Source organism: Perca fluviatilis, chromosome 13, assembly GCF_010015445.1.
Source record: "Perca fluviatilis chromosome 13, GENO_Pfluv_1.0, whole genome shotgun sequence".
In the NCBI taxonomy this organism is placed as follows: Eukaryota; Metazoa; Chordata; class Actinopteri; order Perciformes; family Percidae; genus Perca; species Perca fluviatilis.
Window position 1 is genome coordinate 3,081,331 of NC_053124.1, and position 24,599 is coordinate 3,105,929.

The 24,599-nt window shown below is 41.5% G+C and overlaps 1 protein-coding gene across 1 annotated transcript; it reads right to left on the bottom strand.

Annotated features, from left to right (window-relative positions):
* Positions 1-750: 750 nt before the first annotated feature.
* Positions 751-24,347, bottom strand: maneal (mannosidase endo-alpha like). The gene is made up of 4 exons (XM_039820806.1): positions 22,738-24,347; positions 21,543-21,652; positions 4,716-4,792; positions 751-1,812 (listed from the first exon to the last, which is right to left on the bottom strand). Exons 1-4 carry the CDS (start codon positions 23,264-23,266, stop codon positions 1,176-1,178), a joined length of 1,353 nt encoding a protein of 450 aa, XP_039676740.1. The 5' UTR covers positions 23,267-24,347; the 3' UTR covers positions 751-1,175.
* Positions 24,348-24,599: the final 252 nt, after the last annotated feature.

Consider the following 24,599-nt stretch of genomic DNA (forward strand, 5'->3'; position numbering starts at 1 on the left):
CCTGCTTCTATTCCCTCGGTTAAACCCCCTTTTCATGCCACCCCTCGACCACTCTCATCCCTCCGTCTACAACCATCATCCTCCCCCTCCACATACACACTTGCCGTTCCAATAAACTACTTGGATAATGGCTTGGTCTTTGTCAGCGAATAAGCTAATTTATTACAACTTGGGATTTTGGCAACATTGATAAAAAGTAGTCAGATGGGGAAAATTATTTGTTGTTGCAATGTCACAGTGTTCCCAGACCTCAGCTTTGGTTAGTACAATGTTATTATAACTAACAGCAGTGATGGCCAAAACTGAAAAGACGAAAGTTGTAATAAACCCGAATTATCCTTTTAAGCTTAAGGGTTTGTACAGATTTCTTCAGCTTCTGAATCCTTTGTCCGACTAAAAAACTCAATCAATTGTCCAATCAAGTACTTGAGAGTCCGTGTGTATTTTGTTTTTGAACCCCGATTGCACAGTGTGGACTAAAATAAACCCTAACCCACTAGCACCTATAATTAAGACTAGCTGTAGAAGCTTTCAGCACCTTCTACTTCTGCCTCATCTTTTCTATTCAGCGCACACACTAAGTATATCATCATCTGCAAACAAATTCGATTTCTATACTAGACTTTGAAGTAATTGACTGGAATACCACATACCTGCAACCCAGGGCTCTGTGCATACTTTTTTGATCATCTCTAACTTTTCTTTGTAGTTAATTTTCTTGTGCAGTGACACCACTGATTCACCACAGAAAACAGACACACATTTTAATTCGTCTTTAAAGAATTACAGGAAAAAACACTCTTTCATCTTATGAAAATAAGAAAAAAGACCCTACAGAGCAGAGTTACTGTACATAGACGCAATTTCTTGATTCCGCAAACGGATAATAAACAGAGTTGTAATCGGGTTACGATGATGATCTGTCCATCATTGTGACATTGTAGCTTCAACATATTAGTATTAGTATTAGACATTATTATTATTAACCTGTACAAAAAAAATGCAAGTGATTAAAAGCTGTAAGGGTAGAGTGAACATTTAGAGAAAATATCATCGGAAGTGCTGAGAGTTGGGGAAAAGCTGGTAGGTTGTGGAACATAAAGGGGCATAGGGGATCTGACTTAATGTCATTTCTGGGCATGCTCAGGGCATCTACCAGGGAAACAAAGCCATGTTCACATCAGCCATTTGTCCTTCTCCTTGTTGAAGTTCTCGGCCCACTGGCGCGTAAGTTTTAAATAGTGGTCTGGTTGGTTGGGTTGGTAGTCAAGGTACAAACGGGCCACTGTTTTCTTGGGTACAGCCTTCTCTATCTGCGTGCCTTCGTGCCACTGATTAAAGGAAGTAATGGTGACGATTTCTGGTCTGACGGACAACGCTGCCTGCAAGGATGTGTCGTAGTAACGTCCGTTCACCCGGTTCCTCGTGTTATGGTTGTTCCATGGCCGGACAGCTGTGTCCACGTACCCTGGACCAACACTGGGAATAAATAGCAGATTGTTTGCATCGCAGAAGGCCTTGATGGCTTTCCAGTTCTGGTGGGATGAGCCAAAGGAGAAGCCGTTGGAGGCAAAGTAGGTGTATATGCCATCAAAGCCGCTAGCTAGGATGTCATGTTTGTTGCGCTCTTCCACAATGAGGGCGACAAAAACGCCATCGTAAGGCGTGCCTCTGATGCTGTGGGAGCCTTTAGTCTTCAGAAGCTCCGCCCAGGACTCTGGTGGTGTCAGGTAGGAGTCATAGACATAAAACAGAGGCAGGACTCGCCCTGTGCTGGATCGGAATCTGTAGAAGGCGCCATGCTTTCCATACCTAAGAAAAACAAGAGAGGGAGAATTTCAAGCTGTTACAATAGGCATGGATTGGTGACCAGGATAATCAGTGGCTTGCTTTGCTTTGTTGTGTGCGGCTACGAGGTCTTTTTAGTTTTTTACCATAGGAGTCACCAATGTCAGAAAGTTAGGAATGTCCAAATCCTACACAAACAGGCTTTAACGCTATTAGGGGAGGGAACTGCAAGTAACTTAGTAGTCAGGAAACATGAACATTTGCCTTTTCATTAGGGCCCGAGAGCCGACAGCAGCAAAGGCCCTATTGAAACTGAAGGCCTTATTATTCCTTCGTCCTGCAAATGAATCGCCTTTTTGAGGGGCTTAACATACTCAAAAACTCACCAAAATTGGCCGTTGCATCAATTCTGGTGAAAATGTACGTATTTTAAGGGTTTCGGGAATAAGCGCACAAAAATAGCTCGCTAGCACCCCCTACAAAATTAAAGAAATTGAGCCCCTGCAGTACATTTAACATAGACTCACGAAACTTGGTACACATATGTATAAGACATACAAAAACGTCATTGGAGCCATACCCTAAACCCAACAGGAAGTCCGCCATTTTTAACCCTTGTGTTGTCCTTCGGGTCCCAGTGACCCGAAGGACAACACAAGGATAATGTACTTCCGTTTACTTTGTTGAGAATTGCTCTCTAAACAAGGGTTAATACAGCACCTTAGTTCTTGTTTGTACACCATTTTGGTCAGCTTAAACTGTTTAAATGTGTTCTAGAAATACACTTTACTTACTTACTTTACAAGAAACAGGGTTTAGAGAGCAATTCTCAACAAAGTAAACGGAAGTACATCATCCTTGTGTTGTCCTTCGGGTCACTGGGACCCGAAGGACCACACAAGGGTTAATTGAAAGTTTGAAATTAGTGTGATTTTGGCCATTTCCATGTCGTACTTTAACGAACTCCTCCTAGAGATTTCATCTGATCGACTTCAAATTTGGTCTGTGCGCCTTAACTCAAAATCTGTGTCTGTTTCATGGAATTGCAAAAAATTTGATGGGCCCACGGAAGAATTTCATGAAATGAACATGGCCCCTTAAAGTGATGGTTCGGAGTAATTCACCCTAGGGTCCTTTGCACCATGACCTCGAGCCAAACACCCCCCCAGAAGCTTTTTTCACCTGGGTCGAACATTGGGAGAGTTAGCGTAGAGTAGCGTTATCAGCTGAATAGCTTAGCGCCCCCGGGGTCTAATGGATCAGGTTTCGTATTGACCCCACTAATAATGCCTGAAATGATACCAAACTTCTACACTAGCACAAATAGGTAGGTACATATACTCATAAAACGATGGTTTGGAAAGTTTGTAAGTACACCAGAAGTTTATGTAAATAACACACTGCTCTCTGCTGTTGCTGCTGCTGCTGTTGCTACCAGGCAGTAAGAGCGCTTAGGGATGTCTACAAATTACAACACCGAAAAGAGATACAACAAAAATATTTATTAATTTAACTTTTTTTTTTTTTAAGTAAGTGCTGTAGTATAACTAGCAGGAGACAAGTTATACTTGAGGTAAGTTTGGAGACCTTACCTTATTTAATCATTAAATTAATAAATATTTTTGTTGTTTTGGTGTTGTAATTTGTAGACGTCCCTAAGCACTCTTACTGCCCGGTAGCAGCAGCAGCAGAGAGCAGAAGCCAACAGGCAAGTGTTATTTACATAAACTTCTGGTGTACTTACAAACTTTCCAATCCATCGTTTTATGAGTACATAACCTATTTGTACTAGTGTAGAAGTTTGGTATCATTTCGGGCATTATTAGTGGGGTCATTTACGAGATACAAACCTGGATCCATTAGCCCCTGCGCTAAGCTATTCAGCTGATAACGCTAACTCTTCCAATGTTCGACCCAGGTGAAAAATGCTTCTGGGGGGTTGTTTGGCTCGAGGAAATTACTCCGAACCATCACTTTAAGTTAAGGAACAGGTCGTGGGTGGGCTTACGTTTCCATGACACGCGGGACAACAACGGGACGGTTGGGTTTAGAAAAAGAAGAACGGGACAGTTGGGTTTAGGAAATGTGACAGGTGTGACACCATCCCCGGTCTCCTGGGTGAAAGTCCTGTGTTGTTTGACCCATCCACCACCCCAACCAACCTACCTACGCAGATTTTCGGTCTTTCATACTACTCTCTATCGTAGTCGCTCCTAATGCTACGTCATCTTCTCATTGACTTTACATTGCCATTGTTTTCCGTGGTGGCACCACGGAATTTTCACACATTCCGTGCCACCACCACGTAATGCGGTGTTAACAGTTCGTGATCATTTCACGGTATTCTGTGAGACCAGGCTGTTCATTTTATGCAGATGGTCAGCACAGTGGGTTTCTGAAAACGTTGGCAGCAATATAAAGTCCATAAATCTCTAGGCTGGGCTTTGATATGAATCCAGTCTTGTATGGCATGTCTTTATTCTTGTTCCTAGTCACAGTGGGAGATCATGGGCTTCTTTCTTTTATCAGACTACTACTGATTATCGTATTAGATCTCATTAGCCTCACAGCCCATGTCTCTCTCTTAAAGCTATAACATATATTACACCTTGCTTGAGTTATGGAAATTAGCTGAATGCCATCAAATGGTATTAGACAGACAAAGAGTCAGGTTCCCTTTGACACACATTCAGACTGGTCCAAGTCAAAGCAAAAGCTACCTTCTGATCCATTAACAGGATCACACGGGAGACATCTACAGTATATTTAACAACCTGTTCCTCATCTTCCCTTCTCAGGCTTCCATGTTTCACCACATCGCTAGACTTCTAATGTCAGATATGAAAAGCAGAGCTCCAGTCTCTGGGCAGTGAAAGGAATACACATCTGTCACAGAGGAAAGTGGAAACACAGAGAAAACAACTTACTTGTCAATAATGTATTTGATGTTGTCATGCATGCTCTGGTCCGTCCGTCCTTTGTATGGCTGTATATGAAAGGCCACCTGTGCAAAAACATATATTTGAACACCCATGTTAATCAAAAGATCAGAAAAACACCACAACCTGAAACAAATAAGGGGTTATGCAGTGATTTTAAACTGAGCACTCAGTTGTTCATTATTCCAGTGTATTATTTTTTGATAGACAGCCAGTACAAACGCGACATTGAATTAGTCTGAACTCGCTAATTATTTGGCCGCGCTGCCTGTGAATCACAGCGTTGATTGAAGTGTCATTTTGTGCCTACTCTGGAGGTGCTTGTAAAACAGTGGTTGCGTGTTTCTAACGACCAATCCAAACAAGTCTAGTGTCAGCTGGAGGAAAAAAATGCAACGCTACCAAGCCACGGCCGAGCGACGTGTAGTTAGATTTTTCGAGAGGTGCACGTCAGGCTATGGCGTAGGTTCATATCTCCATGTGCTGTACCTACATAGGTAGCCACGGCGTAGATTAAACGCAGAAGCATAAATTGGCCTTCAGCCATAACTGATGTATATCTAAAAGATGTCTGCAGACCTGAGGCCTGAATCTCCAAGCTTAACCCTTGTGTTGTCTTGCCATCGACAACAAACTTGTCCTTTTCGGTCAAAATTAAAAATGTCGCTTTTTTCAACACTGTTTTTTTTTTTTATTCATGATCAATAAACCTAATTTAAATTACATCATACCTATTGTTTTAGTTAAAAAAGCAGAAATTATGAATTATTTTGACTAATGGTTAAGATCAGAGGATGTTGAGTGAATCAACATTTAAGTTTAGTCATGAGATTGTTTTGAAAAAAAAAAAAAAATTATTCAAATGCTGTCACATTGTATAAAACACCCAATATTCAATGAAAGTAATCATTCGTTTTACCTGCAGAGAATATTGTGTGAGTTCCATACAACGTACATCCATGTTATTGTTGGGCATTTTGGTTCAAAGAAACCCATACTTCCATACCATAATAATTCACATGGTAATATATAGCCATAGCCTTTCTACAGTTTCTTATTTTTCTTCTAGTTTTGTGAATTTATTTTATCCAACACCTTGTATATAATCACCTTGTTTATTACCGTTTGCTGTCCAAAGACTTTCCCCCCCGAGGTTAGCATAGTGAACGCTACAGCGTGTGTCCTAATCGTTAAGGGTACAAAAGTCACAAATGGGGCTCGGGTGAAACCAGAGGCAAAGAAAATGCCTCTGAAAGTAAGCCAGGAAAAGGACACGTCCCCCATCAAGACAAGTCTTAATGGAAACTAAGGGCCCTATTTTAACGATCTGAGCGCACGGCGCGAAGCACCTGGCGCAGGTGCGTTCAGGGCGTGTACGAATCCACTTTTGCTAGTTTAACGGCGGAATAAAGGATCCATGCGCCGGGCACATAGGGTTGTACTTAGTGTCTTCGTTAATCAGAGGTGTGTTTTGGGCGTAACATGCAATCTACCAATCAGAGATCATCTCCCATTCCCTTTAAAAGCCAGGCGCGTTTGGACCTTGGAGCATTGCTGTTATGATGGAGGATTTTCTGAGCAGGAAGGAGAGATGTTCAGGAGAAGAAACTGATGTGCTCATGCGTGAAGTGATCATATCAATTTCACATTGTAATATTTTTATTTTTAATCTTTTGCATGTTTGTGTGCTGCTGCGTATCCATGTGTGTAAGAAGCATAGTGTGCACGCGCTGTGCAGAGCCTAGGAGTATTTTACTAATGCTCTGTTAAAATAACAATGTAATGCTGCGTTATTGACTTTAGACCAGGTTTTTGTTGGTCAATAGTGTGATCACTTCCCGCTGCCTTAAGATAGCAATACGCCCAGAATGCACCTCAACACAGGGGGCAGTGGTGGCCTGGAGGTTAGAGAAGAGAGCTTGTGACCGGGAGGTCGTCAGTTCAATCCCCAGACCAACAGGATAAACCCCAACCGCTCCAGGAGCTCAGTGGCCAGCAGATCAGACTGTGGTTGTGCTGGGCAGCTTCCAGGTGTGAATGTGTGCAACTGTGTGAATGTGATCAGGGTGTACCTCTCAGTGAACCTCCCCTGAATACATAAAGGTTTAAAAAAAAAACTCCCTGTGGTGCAAAGACATGAGCGCTGGACGGGAGTGCCATAAAAAGTTTTCTCTGCACTTTTTTTTAAAGTGCCTCTAATTTAGACCATGTTCCAGATGAACAGCCTGAATTGTGAATGCAGCGTCCAGGTAGTTTGGTTAGTGACCGTTGCTTGTCATTGCTCACAGCTATATTTGGAATCCCGATGGAGGACAACTTTCCTGTAGCCATACACAGCGTTATTGCCTTCACTACACTGTTAGCCAGATGCCTTTTTCTCCTCAAATGGAAACACATCTCCCCTCCGAGCCATAGTAGACTGCAGGGGACGTGCATTGCACCAAACTTGAGAAACTAAAATTCTCTTTTAAAAGGCTAAAAACTTTTGAGAGCTGGGGACTCTTTTTTTTAATTTTTTTTAAATTTTTAATATTACATAGCTGTCGGTTCTGCCTGATGACTTTACAAGCGATAGCTTGGGGACATGGGAAGTGGATGGTTGGGTAAATTGGCAAACTGCCCCTGTCTGATGATAAGAGTTTATTTTTCTGTTTGAGCACAACAACGTAACGAGATAAAGAAGTAAAAGAACACATTGCTGTCTGGTTCCTGATTCTTCTTTGTTTCTACATGGGTGTGATTGACAGCATTTGGAGAACAAACGGTGCTGAAGAAGACATGATTGACAGCTCTTAGACTACAAATGGTCATGAAAGGTTGAAATGCTGTCAGACATGTATGTCCGTGTGGAATAAATGAAGAATTGGGGACAAGAGAGATAGCAGTGTGCTGATGCTTTCCTTTTCTTTTGTGCTGATAAGTGTTGCCAAGAAACCTACAAAGAAGTGTGTGTGTGTGTGTGTGTGTGTGTGTACCTGCAGTAAAAAGAAAACACACCCTTATGTGCTTTTGTGAACCATATGTTTCCTGCTGCTCAGTGGTGTGTGAAGACTGCAGGACTGAGTCATTTGACTTCTTTTATTATTTATTTATCTATCTGTGGAACCGTTGCTTCTTTAGAGTATTATTGAAGGACTAAGGCTTTGTTCCATGCCTGAGATCGGATGTCAGCATGACAGCATACACTGACAACACTGCTGAGCAGTTCACAAAAGACTTTAAATCTATCACAACACATTGCTGCAAGTGCTTGATGACAGTGAAATAACACATCCAAAAGAATTGATAGATGCTTATTATCTTCAAGAGAAAATTAAAGATAAAGACAATGTTGTAAGGAAAATTGTATTGGAGAGACTGATTCTAAAACCTTGGGATGCATAGGTATGGAGCCAACCATTAAAGTTCATGTTATTCGGATTGTTTGTATTTTGGTGTTGATTTATGTATTTTATTTTAAATTTTTTTTAGAAACTGAAAGGTGGTTGACATATTTTTGTTGTGTTTTATTTATGTATACATAATATGTATGTAGGTATATGTACATATTATTTTTGGTGTAATGAAATATTTAAAAAGTTCAGAAAAGAAAAAAACATTTTACAAGTTCTAATTTTGTCTCTTGTTATCCAATAGGAATCAAGCAAAACCCAAGGCACTCGTTTTAAGATTTAAAAAAAAACATTCACAATTGAATTGGCCCATTCACAATAGAACCAGACTAAAACCAACTTCAATATTCTTTAGCCAGATGTATTGAAGGCATTTAACATTCTTTCTTAAGATGAATGCCATGGGCACCGTCTCTTCCCCCCCCCCCCACAAACACTAGTTCCAAGAAGCTCCAGTTCTTTGGTTAATAGAAATAAATATTAATAATAAATTGAAAAACAATGTTTTCATATCTTTTTTTTTAGCAATGCCGTGCAGAGCAAGTTGTCTCTGGCTAAACCCAAAGCGGGGTAAGCTTACTGTGAGCTCACGATACAGTGAGGAAATTACACCAGAAAGCTGACAGTTAACCTGGCTTTGAGCTTCTTTTTTTAGTCAGCTGTCAGCTGTGCTAACTGAGAAACACTCTAGCTAGCTCTTAGCTAACGTTAGTTAGCTTGGTTAGAGATAACTTACTGTGCAAAGTGCCAAGCTGATTGCAAAGGGCCTCATGCGTCCAGAACAAGTCATTTCACAACTCGATGTGACCGTGAGCTAGACTGAGACTGAGTTGGTTTACTGTGTGGATTCAGCATGTTTGTGTTAACAAATGCTGCACTATTCTGCACATCATTTAGTTGTCTCTGTTCAACTAATATTAATGTATGTTAATGTAGTTCCTGCAGCTGCTAACTCATATAATGAAGTTATACTATGCACCTTTTGAATCAAATCAATAATGATTTGGCGGTACTCACTTGTATCAACTGATCTGACCTGACATCCTGTGGCTGCAGCTGCAACTGCTGTGCGTCTTCCAGTACAGGGACACTCATATTAAAATGAAATGTGACATTCAAACATGCTCGAATCATCTCCACAATGGAGTTTAGTTCGGTTTGTTTTTCAACAGTATTTTGTTACAAAGAAAACAGAAGTGTTATAGGTTTGGCTATTTATTTATTTTACTTAGATATATTGTTAATAATTCACATAGTTAATATATATATAACATAATATATATATATATAATAATTGTTCTTTGGTGTTCAGTTCATACAGGTTTTTCAAATGTTAGCTATCCGGGTGCCCATGTTTAAATATCTTTATAGCAGTTCAGTGCAGCTCTTATTTCCTTTGTGCCTTTTCCTTTGCATGATGCAGCTTGACTGGTATAAAAATAATCTCCCATTGGAGAGGCATCTTGGTCCAAGGGCCATCAGTCATGAAAGAGAAAAAAATGGAAAGCAAACAGTGTCCCTTTCCTCGAGTATAACGATAGGAGACAGAATAGCAGGAGCTAAGTTTAGCCCGCAGGATGCTGATGATTTCTTTAAAAAAAAAGTGGAGCTGAGAGAGGGGAGGAGGAGAGGGATTGTTTTGGTGCCGCAGGAAATTCCGCCGGATGCATGTCCTTTCGGCCGGATGTCCTTCCTCTTCCTTTGTGTTGGCGTTCTAACCTCCGGTGGATTTGTGAGGACTATGGTTAACTGCTCCTCAGATCTCTGCAGGGTAAATCTAGACAGCTAGCTAGACTATCTGTCCTATCTGAGTTTTCTGTCGCACGACTAAAACTACTTTTGAACGCACACATGTTCCACCAAAACAAATTCTGTCTGCAACAGAGCAATCCTGGAAGTAGAACGTCAAGGATATAGCCTAAAATCACAGACGACCTCCGCAATTATTACAAATTACTAGAGGTCCCCAGGTAATACTAGTCCTGCGTTGTACAAAAGGTCGTCTATCATGTATGATGGCTTTTACAATGTTATTTATTTCTTTGCAGAACCACACACACACACACACACACACACACACTAGGGGTGGTACGGTTCACAAAACCCACAGTTCGGTTCGTATCACGGTTTTAGGGTCATGGCTTTCGGTTCTGTACAGTTCTTGTTATTTTTTCTTTTAATCTTTAACACTCCAGAAATATACTTCGGCATATGATATATAGCTTAAATATCCACAATGTAGGATACAGTATTAAAACATAGTTCTATCTTGTAATCAAGCACAAACAGAATTTGACTTTAAGCCCATATTGGGACCATCTCTGAGGAAAGCTAGCTGAGATTTTGATACAGCAAGAGGGAAGACGTTGATGATTTCAACATGCTTTTCATTTATTTGGCAAAAAAATGTGTGTATCGCCACTTACAGGAACATATGTGCCCTTTTTAGCACATGAAGATTGAAATATTACAGAATATCGATTGAAATAACTTGCATTTATCAAACTAACAACTTCAGTGTAGCTCTTACAAAAATACAGGTGACGTGACCTGCAGCACTCCACACACCACCGTTGAGAGCGGTCGGCTCGCCGCCTCTCAAAATCTGATGAAAATCTTTTAAACTGACCTTTGTCGATCTGAAATGAAGACAGATTCAGCAGCTGCATGGCCTATTTCTCGCTTAAAATGTTTTCAGAAACACGTTTCGGTGAACTATTTTAGTACAATATGAGATCGTATTCACAACGAGACGCCATTAAAGTCTGTTTTGAAATTCGAGAGCAGCCAGCCCCACGTGACGTGTTCGTCCAATCATCTGCCATGTGTTGCGTTTGTCACGTTCATCCTGCTCGTCATTTCCGGTAAGTGTTTTAACACAGGTGTTGAAAGAGGGCACAACGGCAGGAAGTGGTTTGTGCACATTAGAAGTGTATTGACGAACCGCGCTACGCACACACGTTCCGAACCGAGACAAGCGAACCGTACGTTCGGATGTTTTTCATGAACCGTACCACCCCTAACACACACACACACACACACACACACACACACACACACACACACACACACACACACACACACACACACACACACACATATACAAAGCTACCCACGCCCATGTTTGTTCTGTTGCTTATGGCGTTTTTCTATTACGTGGTACCTGCTTGACTCGCCTCGACTCTACTCGCCTCAACTCAACTCGACGCACTGTGCGTCCGCTTTCCATTGCAGATTTTAGTACCGCCTCAGCGTGGCTGGTCGTCATAGCGACTGCCGTGGGCGTTGTACCCCCACCCCCACCCTCTACCTTGCCCCCCCCCCCTCTCTCCTCCTCAGTAGCTACAGACACAGAAATGGCACATCCTAAGGAAAGCTTATTGTGGGACTGGCTCTAGTGGCTGTAATTCTGCACCAAGGCTGAATTTCAGGAAAGAGACTTCAGATACAGTATTAGGGGACCACTAAGGCCTATATAAAAGAGACTTCAGATACAGTATTAGGGGACCACTAAGGTCTATATAAAAGAGACTTCAGATACAGTATTAGGGGACCACTAAGGCCTATATAAAAGAGACTTCAGATACAGTATTAGGGGACCACTAAGGTCTATATAAAAGAGACTTCAGATACAGTATTAGGGGACCACTAAGGTCTATATAAAAGAGACTTCAGATACAGTATTAGGAGACCACTAAGGTCTATATAAAAGAGACTTCAGATACAGTATTAGGGGACCACTAAGGCCTATATAAAAGAGACTTCAGATACAGTATTAGGAGACCACTAAGGTCTATATAAAAGAGACTTCAGATACAGTATTAGGGGACCACTAAGGTCTATATAAAAGAGACTTCAGATACAGTATTAGGGGATCACTAAGGTCTATATAAAAGAGACTTCAGATACAGTATTAGGGGATCACTAAGGTCTATATAAAAGAGACTTCAGATACAGTATTAGGGGACCACCTAAGGTCTATATAAAAGAGACTTCAGATACAGTATTAGGGGACCACTAAGGTCTATATAAAAGAGACTTCAGATACAGTATTAGGGGACCACTAAGGTCTATATAAAAGAGACTTCAGATACAGTATTAGGGGACCACTAAGGTCTATATAAAAGAGACTTCAGATACAGTATTAGGGGACCACTAAGGTCTATATAAAAGAGACTTAAGATACAGTATTAGGGGACCACTAAGGTCTATATAAAAGAGACTTCAGATACAGTATTAGGGGACCACTAAGGCCTATATAAAAGAGACTTCAGATACAGTATTAGGGGACCACTAAGGTCTATATAAAAGAGACTTCAGATACAGTATTAGGGGACCACTAAGGTCTATATAAAAGAGACTTCAGATACAGTATTAGGGGACCACTAAGGCCTATATAAAAGAGACTTCAGATGCAGTATTAGGGGACCACTAAGGTCTATATAAAAGAGACTTCAGATACAGTATTAGGGGACCACTAAGGTCTATATAAAAGAGACTTCAGATGCAGTATTAGGGGACCACTAAGGTCTATATAAAAGAGACTTCAGATACAGTATTAGGGGACCACTGAGGCCTATATAAAAGCATCCAAAAAGCAGCATGCCATGGGACCTTTAAAGCATCAAAAGAGAGAAGTTGTCTCCGTCCGTGTTTTAAAAGACACACCTGGGATAAAGTTGGGAACCAGAATACTGTGAAGTTTAAATACAGTCCTATTCTAGCCATCACTAACACATGTAAATAGGGCTTCAGAAGCCCTTTCAAACTACAGAAATAATTCAAATTCCAAAGAGTACTCTGTTTTTTAGATGTATGTGATCCAGAAGGAATTTTAGTTCATATGCAGCAGAGATTTTTTTGATAAGCACTAAATAAAGAAGAATCACTAAAACTGGAGGCATGAGTTGGACAGAGAAGGCGGTGTTGTGTTTTTTTGAGAGTTGAGTGATTGATGCCCTCTGTCATGCAGGAACAGCTCTGGTACGCCTGTTAGCTTCAGTCACAAAGAAGGGAGGAAAAAAAAGGTCTACTGCAGCTCCGCGGCAAACAGTAAAGCATTGACAGAGCTGTCGAGCCACAAACACTGAACGCCCCGACGCCCACTCCATCTTTCAAAAGAGGCTGCAAGGTCTTCCTAAACAGTTTCCATGGTAACACTGCGGTGTTTGGTGCCTGGGCTCAACTGGTTGGTAAATCATGAAAGGCCAGCGAGGTAAGTCGCAGCTGCTCAATCTGTTCCTCTTTGGGCTGAATAAATAAATGGCTCTGTTTGCTCAGATCCCCCCCATGATGCCAACACACTCTTTTTTTGGGGAAATTATCGTCCAATACTGTGTTTACGGTGTGGTTATACTAGAATTTCCTGAATTAAGTACTTTTACTTAAGTAAAGGAATAATTCTTCCACCACTGATTATTACTAATAGCTGCACTACAGTACGTCATATGTTTGTGCAAATAACTAACTAACTAACTAAATAAACTAAAACTCTCATATTTACATTCTCTGCCTCAGGTGTATGGACGCCGCCGCAACTGACAGGCCACCTGAAGACGTTTGGCTTCTTCAGATGGCAAACCCCAACCTGGAACGCTGTTATATCATCATGTTGGCGTATTATACATTTTATCAGCTACTTATGCAAACTGAGATGATAAATTCAAAAGTGCAGATGCAAAATATCTTATGAAAGAAAGAAACAAGTCTGTGCAAGGCAACTTGGCTTCTTGGGGTCTGCGAATGGCAGAGTGTACCCAGAATAACCTGAAATAATCTGCATATGTGTGCAAGTAACTCATCCATGTTTAACAAAAAAAAACTGAAGACACCCCGTGCACAGCGGTGCATCTCTGCTGGGTGCCAGCAGGTGCAGGGTAAACAGAAAAAAAATCAAAGTATCAGCGCAAACCAGGATGCTAGGACTGACACAGTTTTATTAACAGAATACATCAAAAACAAAGAGGAGCGAGCTACGCCTTTCACATGTTGCTCCATCAGTGTCACTCTGTGCTTCATCAGGTGGGCCTTTAAATGCTCTTTATCAACCATAACAACCATAATAGGCAATAGCAACTATAATTCTTCCGTACAAAATTAGTTATAAATATTACATTTCTATTTCCATACAACAGAGGATGAGTAGATCCAGAATACATACATTTCCATAAGATAGCATCAATGCTAAGTATTTACCACTGTTGATGCTATAATTGCTATAATTATTTTGAATCATATTTCTCTATATCTGTATGTCTGTCTCTGTTTCTCAACCGGCAGCGGCAGACGCCCGCCCACTAAGAGCCTGGGTCTAGCCGAGGTCTCTGCCTAAAAGGAAGTTTTTCCTCGCCTTGCTCTTGGGGGAGTTACTGGAATTGTTGGGTCTTAGTAAATTATAGAGTGTGGTCTAGACCTACTCTATCTGTAAAGTAACTGATGTTATGATTTGATACTATAAATACAATTGAATTGAATTGAACTACCACGGCACCTGAAAGGACCGTCATCTGGCGGTGCCTGTAGCCGGCTCACAGTCACCTATTGACGGTGGTAGCCGGCGTCCCGGAGCTCTGGTTGGTCGACGTTCCACTTCCGGGATTGCTCCGTTGCTGACGAAAATTCCGTTGGATTTTAATCATTTAGGCCAGATATTCGTTGCCTTGGGCTTTCTTTATGTTTGCGTTCTAACCTCCGGTGGATTTGTGAGGACTATGGTTAACTGCTCCTCAGATCTCTGCAGGGTAAATCCAGACAGCTAGCTAGACTATCTGTCCAATTGGAGTTTTCTGTTGCACGCTTAAAACTACTTTTGAACGTACATATGTTCCACCAAAACAAGTTCCTTCATGAGACTATTTTGCAGAGGCATCAATATTGCCACCCAAGAGGACTGTGATTGGCTTAAAGAAATGCCAATAAACCAGAGCACATTTTTTCTCCCATGCTAGAATGCTGTGTGGACTAGCCAGAACCTTCCTTTGCAGCGTTGTGGAGGAAGGTCTGGCAATGCGAGACTCTGTAGCGGCTAAATACAACCAGCAACTACCTGCTCAGATTTTATCTTTCCATGGCACTGTGTTCATGTTACAGCACTTTACTTAGTTTAAAATACTTCTAAACATAATATATGGTCTATTGGTGAAGTAGCATCGATCCCCACCAGGGATACAAATAATTCAGCAGAGGCAGGGATATGTAGACCAGAAAGGGGGAAATCCCAAGCATCCCCGGAAAACTGCACCCTGAGTATATAGTTAGCAGGAAGGTTATAGCTGTGAACGTAGCAGTGCTGTCTGGATACAGTTTATCTGTCTGTGAATAAATGCAACGACTCCTTTAAAAGCCGAGCCAAGTTCCTGTGCCTTGTTTGCTAGCTGCTGGTTAAAGTGAAGGAGGTTAGCCACGGAGCTAGCCACGGAGCTAGCCACACTTAACCCTTGTGTTGTCTTCCCGTCAACCATGCAACTTTTTACGGGTCAAAATTTTAAATTAAAACATTTTTTTTCAACATTTTGTCACTTTTTTTTCTCTACGTTTTTGTTACTTTTTCTCAAGTTTTTTTGTCACTTATTCCGATGTGTTTGTCGACTGCACTTTTTTTTGGTGACGTTTTTGTTATTTTTCATCACACTTTTTTGAAGCTTTTTCCAACATTTTTGACACTTTTTTCAACGTTCTTTACGATAATTTTTTTCTCTCCAAATGCTATGAAATTGAATAACACACCCAAAGTAGTGAACTGATCATTTATTTTACTTGAGTTGTATGGAACCATCCACGTAATTTTTTTTTGGGACAATTTGGTTGAAAAAAAATCCAAATTTCTGAAATAGAAACTTTTTGAAAAAGGTCAAATTTGACCCTGAGGGTTAAAGTGCCTTTGGACACTAAAACGCTCCACAGAGCTGAGGGGAACTGCAGAGTTGGGCAATTATTCTACAAACAACACCTTTCACAGTGCACAATCATTTGACCCACTGCTCATATGAAAATATTGATTGGTGCAGCTTTAATGCTTTTATTCAAGACTTGACGGTAAAAAGAATCGCACACATTCCTTAGCAAGATCACATGTCACTGTGTGTTGACTGTAAGAGGAAGAAAGGCTCGATCAGTTCATTAAAATATCCAAATCCCTGCAATACTTTCATCATTAACAAGAAAGTTTCCTTATTATAGAGAGAGCTTTTGTCATTATAACAGGGATCTTCAACAGGAGGTCCTTGACCCTTAGGGGGTCCTCAGAGTCAATGCAGGGGGGACACCAAATAATTGTTGCCTTATCGTAAACATACACGCCACTTTCCTAAAGCCAACTGGCGTGTTATCTGTACGCATTTTGAGCTCTCCACGTGTATGTCTACGCTGTACACAGCGGATGTAAACGTACAGTGCGAGAACGTGCCATACTATCATGAGAACAAAAAAGATAAAAAAAAAGGTTGGGTTTAGGAAAAGAACATTGGGAAAGGCTTTGGTAACACAAAAAACCCCGACAAAAACACGATGTGACCAACGTCACACGCTTAGGAAAACAATAAACGGTTGGGTTTAGGAAAGAAACATTGGGGAAGGCTTAAAAACAAAAACGGTTAAAAAATGCCACACGCAGGACACGATCCCGGCTCTCCTGGGTGAAAGTCCTGTGTTTTACCCGACTTACATCCTTTCATACTACTCACTATGGCGAAAATTCACGTGTAATGTAGGTCAATGGCGGTTGATTAACACGCTAAAAAGCGATTATGCGTCTTGATAACACGCCAAAGCGGCATACAAATTGGCATTACATACATACGCCACTTTATGAGATCAGTCTGCATGAATCCAACATATTATTAGCAAATATAAATCCCCACTGCTTACTGGCCTGTAGGTAAGGTATAGTCACGATAAGGTAGCCATCCACAGATACGTTAATCCTAAGGATTCACTGTGCCACATGTATGTTTAACATTAAAACTGGCTATTTTAATAGCTTAGCATTTTATTTAAAAAAGGTATGTATAAAGGCTTTAGGCCACCCTACATGTTATTGTAGGCCCAGTTTAATATGCAACTTCATTTTATACAATATATGTAGTAGGGGGTCCCTGATCTGTCTCACTCTCAGTTAAAAAAACGTAGAAGACCCCTGGTTTAAAACATACTGCTTCTTTTCTGCTCTGGGACAGTTTTCATCCCTCTCTTCTGGTTTGCTGCTAGCATCCTGATGTCATCCTTTCCCTGGCTGAACAAGGTCAATCTATGGTTCATTAGTGAGGATGGAGCGCTGCAGGGGATTTTTAGATCAGCCTGGGTCCTCCTGTCTGTCATATGTGTTGCTCTCAACCGATATCTGTGACACCAGCGGTCTGCTTCGGATTAGATCTGTACTATATGAGGAACATATGCCATAACCTTGTTGGATATCGTGATAAAGATATTACTTGCGATAAAAACACCAGATATTAAAGTGTACTCACTTCTGCATTTCTGCTGCTTTCAGTATTCTGCTAAAATACAACACATTTCTTGTTGAATTTAAAACAAATGAAAAGAAATCCTTTCCAACATTCTTTTACTGAACAGACTGAACATTGAATTGAATATAAAAGGCACCACAAAAAAAAGAATGACAGTTAAATCTTTTTACATTTGAAGTGCAGTTTTTTACTGATATTTTTCTTTCAACTAACGCAAAAGTGTCTCTCGCGATGTGTTTATTGTGCCACACACACACACACGACTGCTCACAAACACAGACTTCAGCCTGTATTTTGTCAGTAATCTGAAACATTGGAGCTTTAGCCCTCAGGTCAGCTGGGAGAGACACAGTGTTGTGTAAGTGTGACTGAGACACACAGAGAGACTCTAAGACTTCCATATAAGGAGCATGGAACTGAGGGACAGCTCTTCTGTCCTCTTAATGCTGAATCTACAGTCTGTGCTCAGCTTGTTTTGCCACTGCTGTGCCAAGCACCTTCAGCATCTTATGGCTGTATGCTCACTGATCCCCCCCCCCCCACCAACCCGCCCAATGCTAAAGTACATCTGACTGTGTTAGATGGAGCGGAGCACTGAAGAAGACATATCTACCCCTAAAGCACTTTTTAAAGGTCCAATGTGTGGGAATTTCTCCCATCTAGCGTTGAGTTCACATATCGCAATCAACTCTCTCGCACCACGCAGGTCAAAGTACGTAGTACAGCTACGGTAGCCTTCACGCTTCAAAAAGCCGGTCTCTTGCTCTTTTCAATCTCCTTTTTCTTTTTCTGGGCGAAGAAGAAGAATATTTTTTTGATTTCAAATACGTGTGGTCCTCCATGTTTCCTTCTTCAAACGTGCCGGGAAGCTACGATACCCGTTAGCAGCATTAGCAGCACCTGTGAGTTTATCATGTGACAGCGAAAACGTGAAAGGAGGAGCAGTATGTCCTGTATGTCCCTTACCGGCTAACATATTTCAAGATGGAGCATGAATATGGAGCGTCTACCCCAGTTCATGAGCATGCAAATGTCAAGCCAAAAGGAATACTTGGAATAGATGGTGGAGGTAAATATATATATATATATATATATATATATATATATATATATATATATATATATATATATATATATATATATATTCATATATTCATGAAAAAGGACAAGTTGGTGAACGGGCAACACAGATTTTGAGAATGAAGAACTAAACACATTACACACTGGGACTTTAAAAAACTGCTTTTGGCTTAGATAGAAAGACGTCTAAAAGCATCTCCATATCACTGTAAATGTCAGGGCATCAACATTGAAGATGCCACTTGGGAGCCTCAGTGGACCACAATGCAATGCAGCTGCAAGACGTTTTGAATAAAGGGCATGAAACACTTTTTCTCAAGTGAAAAAAAAAATGCAGTTTTAAAGGTAAAATATGTAAATTGTCCGCGCTAAAATGTGTACAAAAAAACTAATAGACCCATGTTATATATTTTTGTTGAGTTGTGCACTTACATTATCGCAAATGTTTCCAACAATGTTCAAACCCAGAGAAATGTGTCATTTTAGTCAAGGTAATGGTCCGTTCAGTTCAGTGGCGCCGGCAGCCGTAATCCTGTACACATTAATCAATAAAAAGAAATTCTGTGAGACATGCAACTCATCTAAAGATAATAATGTGTAAATGTGCACAGGAGCAGCAGCCGACAGCAGCTCTGTTCTGCTCTCTGCTCTGTTCACAGTAATCATTTTCTCATTAATTATACCTTATTTCACCAACAACCCATCCACTATTAATCAGAATGTTCATTTTTATGACTCGATCCGTAGACAAACTGGTTGCTATGGACGCCGAGTATCACTAAACCCACGGATGGAGCTAGCATTGTGTGTGAATCATGTGTGTTAACATGGACATGGACATGGATATTGAGGTTATGAAGCTTATCCCGTTTTTGATCATATTCGGGATATGATGTTTACATGGCACACAGAGAAATCATGTTATTCATATCTCTGTACAGGCTAGCTGACATCTGTCTGCTCTGAGTGCATCCACACCTCTCTCTCTCTCTCTGTCTCTGTCTCTCTGTCTCTCTCTCTCTCTCTCTGTCTCTGTCTCTCTGTCTCTCTCTCTCTCTCTATGTCTCTCTCTCTCTCTCTCTCTCTCTCTCTCTTACAAAACACTTCAGTCAAATATTTTCATGATCTGGTCATTATAATGTGATAAAAGTACGCTAGGAGCACATTCTCATACACATTAAATATTATAAGAACAGCTGATTTCTGCCGCAGTAAACCGCTTCAGCAGGCGGGCGGTATTTGTGCGTACTATGAAATAGAATCCTGCCGGCACCACTGACAGAAACTGTCAGAAACCAACTATTTTATACCGTTTTAACACACATTGTTAAGATAATTTTTTTTAGATTGTGTTCATTGTTAACTCTATATTTGAAGGACCCGTCACACAAGCATTTAAAACATGGTTCGAAAGGACTTAGGACTCTTGGGGGGTCCCCTAAAATGTAATTATAAAAAATACTGAAGACTACCTTGCTACTCTATATACTGCAGGCAAAATTATATTAACATATTTTGAAGGTGGGATAATGGTCTTGGGATGTTTTTCATGGTTTGGGCTAGTCCCAGTATTGTAGTGGTGTCTGGAGAAGTGGATTGGCTATAATCTAACAGGTAACCCTCTAATTCTGGAGCAACAAAGTTACAGCACCTTATATAAATCCCTGACATGACAAAGTGGATAACTGCTATATGTCTGCTGTTAGCTGGCAGATTATTTGGCTTCATACCTATGCTTCATACACATACAGCTAGCAAGAAACGTTGACAAACGCACTCTTCTAATCATTACGTTACACTGGGTATCTAAGTTAGTTAATGCAACTTTTGATATAGGAACACCAACTCCAAATATTTTACTATAATAAGCAATTATTATGGAGATATAAACATAATCGAAGCACTTACAGGATTTTCATTAGGGATTTCAGTCTTTGTGAGGCTTCGTTTTTGCCGCGTTCAACAATAAACATACGTGTCTGCGCCATAGACTGTACTGTATGCGCCGGAGGACCACAACAACAATCTGTGATGCTATTAGCTGCCCTGATTGCTGCCCAATCGCGCTAGGAAATAAATAAATTATTGTTATAAATATAAAACGTCACTAAAGACCTATAATTTTCACAATCATTTTTAATGTTAAAAATATTTGTCGGGGACCCCCCAAAATCTAAAAATAAATTCTTATAGGGGGTCCCTAATGACTTATGGGGGGGGGGGTCCGGGACCCCCCCAGACCCCCCTCATTTCGAACCCTGATTTAAAAGCAACATTTTATCTGTGCAAAAATCTTTTACTGCAAGTTCAACTTTGGTGAATGTAATAATAATACTCAAATGTACATTGTTGACCAAATGTCTTAACTGTGCTGACTTTTGAAGGAACTATGAGGAGGCTCTGGCTAGTCCACACAGCATTCCGGGATGGGAGAAAAACGGGCTCTGGTTTATCGGCATTTATTTAAACCAATCACAATTGTCTTGGGCGGGGCTAAGCGCCAGACGGAGCCACGGTGCCTCTGAAAAATAGCTTCGGGAAGGAACTTGTTTTGGTGGAACATGTGTACGTTCAAAAGTAGTTTTAGTCGTGCAACAGAAAACTCTGATTGGACAGATAGTCTAGCTAGCTGTCTGGATTTACCCTGCAGAGATCTGAGGAGCAGTTAACCATAGTCCTCACAAATCCACCGGAGGTTAGAACGCCAACACAAAGGAAGAGGAAGGGGACGGACATCGGGCGGAATTTTCAACAGCACCGAAACAATCCCAGAAGTGGAACTCGTGGATATAGGCTAACATCGAACCATCCCTGGCAATCATTCATTCAGTGAATCAGAATCTAAAAGGTAAAAACATACCGGTTGTCTCACCAGTTACCTTGATGCTGTGCCTGTGGGCGGCGTCCATGACGACAGGAACCAGGTCCTCGGTGGGCTCGCCGTGGTCGTCTGCCACCCCGGGGGGGTACCAGGACAACACCAGCACCCCTACAACACCACAGCATGGGGAGGAAGTCTGCTCTGAGTACAGTCAGCCCTCAGGTAGGCTGAGCAAGATATCAATATCTTATCGACATCCATATACCTTAAGAGACTAGATTGCATCTTAGATTTTGGATATGGTAATATGACATAAGTGTTGTCTTTTCCTGGTTTTAAATTCTGCATTGCAGTAAAGTGTCATTTTCTGAACTCACCAGACTGTTCTAGCTGTTCTGTTATTTGCCTTTACCAGCGGTGGAAGAAGTATTCAGATCCTTTACTTAAGTAAACGTACCGATACCACACTGTCAAAGTCCTGCATTGAAAATGTTACTTAAGTAAAAGTATCATCAGGAAAATGTACTTCAAGTATTCACCCTCATGTTCTCCTCGGGTCAAATTTGACCCCTTATTAAAGTTTCCATATCAGAAATTTGGGTTTGCATCAACCAAATTGCGCCAAAATAAGATGGATGGTTTCATTCAACGCTATCTACAAGTAAAATGAATGACTATACTTTCATTGAATTTTCGGTCTTTTATTCAGTTTTATAGGATTTTATAGAAACAGTATCCTGACTAAACTTTCACATAGGCTAAACCAGTCCGTGACGTATTCAACATCCTCTGATCTTAACTAGTCAAAATAAATCATAATTTCAGCTTTTTATCAACTTTTTCAATCAAAACAAATATATATCATTTCATATAAATGAGGTTTATTGACCATGAATTCCAAGAATAAGTGTAAAACTCGTGTGAACAAGTTGGTATTAGTGGGGGAAAAAGCGTTAAAAAAAAGGACAAAAACGTGGAAAAAAATCGTCAAAAAAGTGTATAAATTTTGACCCGGGAGGAGTAGTTATAATATAGTAAAATAGAATTCTCCCATTGTAGAAAGTGTAAAGGATCCAACCAGTTGTGTGTTTAATGGTCTAATCATTTCAACTGGACTTGTAGGTTGTCATATTGTCGGCTAGTTTACTTTAGGATAAAACATCAGATTTGATAAACAACAATAGTCAACCGCCGCAAGATGGACATCGAAGTATGCATGCAGTGTAAGAGTGCAGTGCGAGTGCAAGAGTTACCTGCTGCAGCCGCCTCTATCTGGGCCATATGTGCCTCCATCACCGCCGGGTCCCTGGAGCTGTAGGCTCCCAGCTCCGGGTAGAAACTCGAGGCGATATCCTCCGGAGGTGTGTGCCTTCCCTGGGCATGACTGGCTGCGATCTTGGGGTCCCAGTGTGGCACGAGCACATGATCCCAGTGGATGTACTTGTTGTCCATGCTGGGAGAGCCGTACCACAGGTAGTAGAAGATGTGAACATCGTAGAATATGCTGTATTCACGATCCGATCTGGTGAACACCACTTTAGTGTCACTGATGCTGCTGCTGCTGCTGCCCGTGTGGAACTGGCCCGGCGACACCTGCGCCACGTCTCTCCCATCCAGCCGCCTCCGGTCCGGCTTCTCCCCGGGGAAGTCTATGCCTATGCCGGGGGCTAGGTCCGAGAAGCCGTCGCTGGGCTTGAGCGTCCTGAGCCCCATCATGGCCCCGAAAATAAACAGCGTGAAGAGGAACAGCGCCACGAGAGCTTTCCTGCGGAGCCGAGTCATGGTCGCTGTCCGCGGTGCTGAGGGCAGACACGCAGTCAATCAGCGCTGGGAAGGCTCCTCTGGGAACGTGATATAGGCTACCCTATTTAAAAACCGAATAGCAGTGTAGCTATCTTATTATATATTATCGAAGTAATGTAACGTATCGCATTTCATAGCTTTTCGATTGCTTTTCTAAAATTTGAAATGACAGCTTGAGAGGGAAATGAACTGTCTGGCGGGCGGCGCTGCGAATCCAAAGAGAAAAGGCATCAGAACGGAATCAAACTTTACTGAACGGCTGTGGCTGGAAAGGGCAAAAGAAGACAACGTGGGCATGGAAAACATGCACGGCAACAACATGAATATTATTCAACATATAGCCTAGCTTTGTACAGAAACTATTCAGATGTAACCCCCCAATGTAATCAGGAACATTATCATACGTAACTGTAATTTCATTAAATAGGCCTATCCCCCCCAGTAACTAGCCTACAAGATTACAGTTTCATTTACTTTGTAATTAAATTACGTAATTCAGCAGGAACCGGGCAGGTCAAATATTAAAAGCGTTCCGACGGTCACTGCGGCGGCTGGCCGGCGTCTCATCGAGCTTGTTCAAACGCTACACGACAAGCAGAGCAGTCTCATTTCACTTCCATCATCCCCGGCGTCCTGAAGGCATCCTGCACTACAACGCTCCAACATATCGCCTCCCGTTCGCCTTCGCGCAGCCGTGACGATGATGATGATGAGCACGTCGGCTTTTATTTGTCTCCATCCTTTCCTCTTCCAGAGAAAATGAGTGAAACATCGATTGCATCAGTTCCCCTCAGTGTCTCTACAGAAGCCAGGCTGGTCACAGCCGAGGCTTTCTTCTTTAAAGCAAACAAAGCAAGTCTGGTTACCTTTGTATTTCATCCAATGGTCTTCTGCTTCTCTTCTCTTCCTGTCATCCCATCTTTTATAACAGCGGATCACACGTGCGTCTGTTCTGTTGCTAGAACCGGCCCTGCATCAGAGAAACGCTGTCGTTTTTTTTTTTTAAACTGAATGTTCAGGCTAGACGAGAGAATAAAACATTTGTTTCTGTGGCGCGAGCAGGAGGGGGAGGTGGGATTAACCCCCAACCGGAAAGACCAGTATGAGGGGTGATTAGTGCCACAAGAGAAGCAGGAGGCGGAGTGTGATAGTGCCACTGTCCATTGTCAGCGTCATTTCCACTCTTCCCATTCATTTCTATGGGAGCAGCCGTGCAATGCATTCTGGTGGCGTTGCAGGGACTTTGGAAAAGCGGGATCGTTGAGTCGCCTGCTCCTCATTGGCATAAAGTTCAATCCAGGCTACTTTATGC

What these genes read in the sequence shown, in the direction of transcription:
- maneal (XM_039820806.1), bottom strand. Translation starts at nt 23,266, where the DNA reads ATGACTCGGCTCCGCAGGAAAGCTCTCGTGGCGCTGTTCCTCTTCACG. An exon ending in GATAGAGGCGGCTGCAGCAG is followed by an intron (nt 21,653 to 22,737) that starts GTAACTCTTGCA and finishes GTGGTGTTGTAG; the next exon opens with GGGTGCTGGTGTTGTCCTGG. An exon ending in ATCAAATACATTATTGACAA is followed by an intron (nt 1,813 to 4,715) that starts GTAAGTTGTTTT and finishes TGTTTTTCTTAG; the next exon opens with GTATGGAAAGCATGGCGCCT.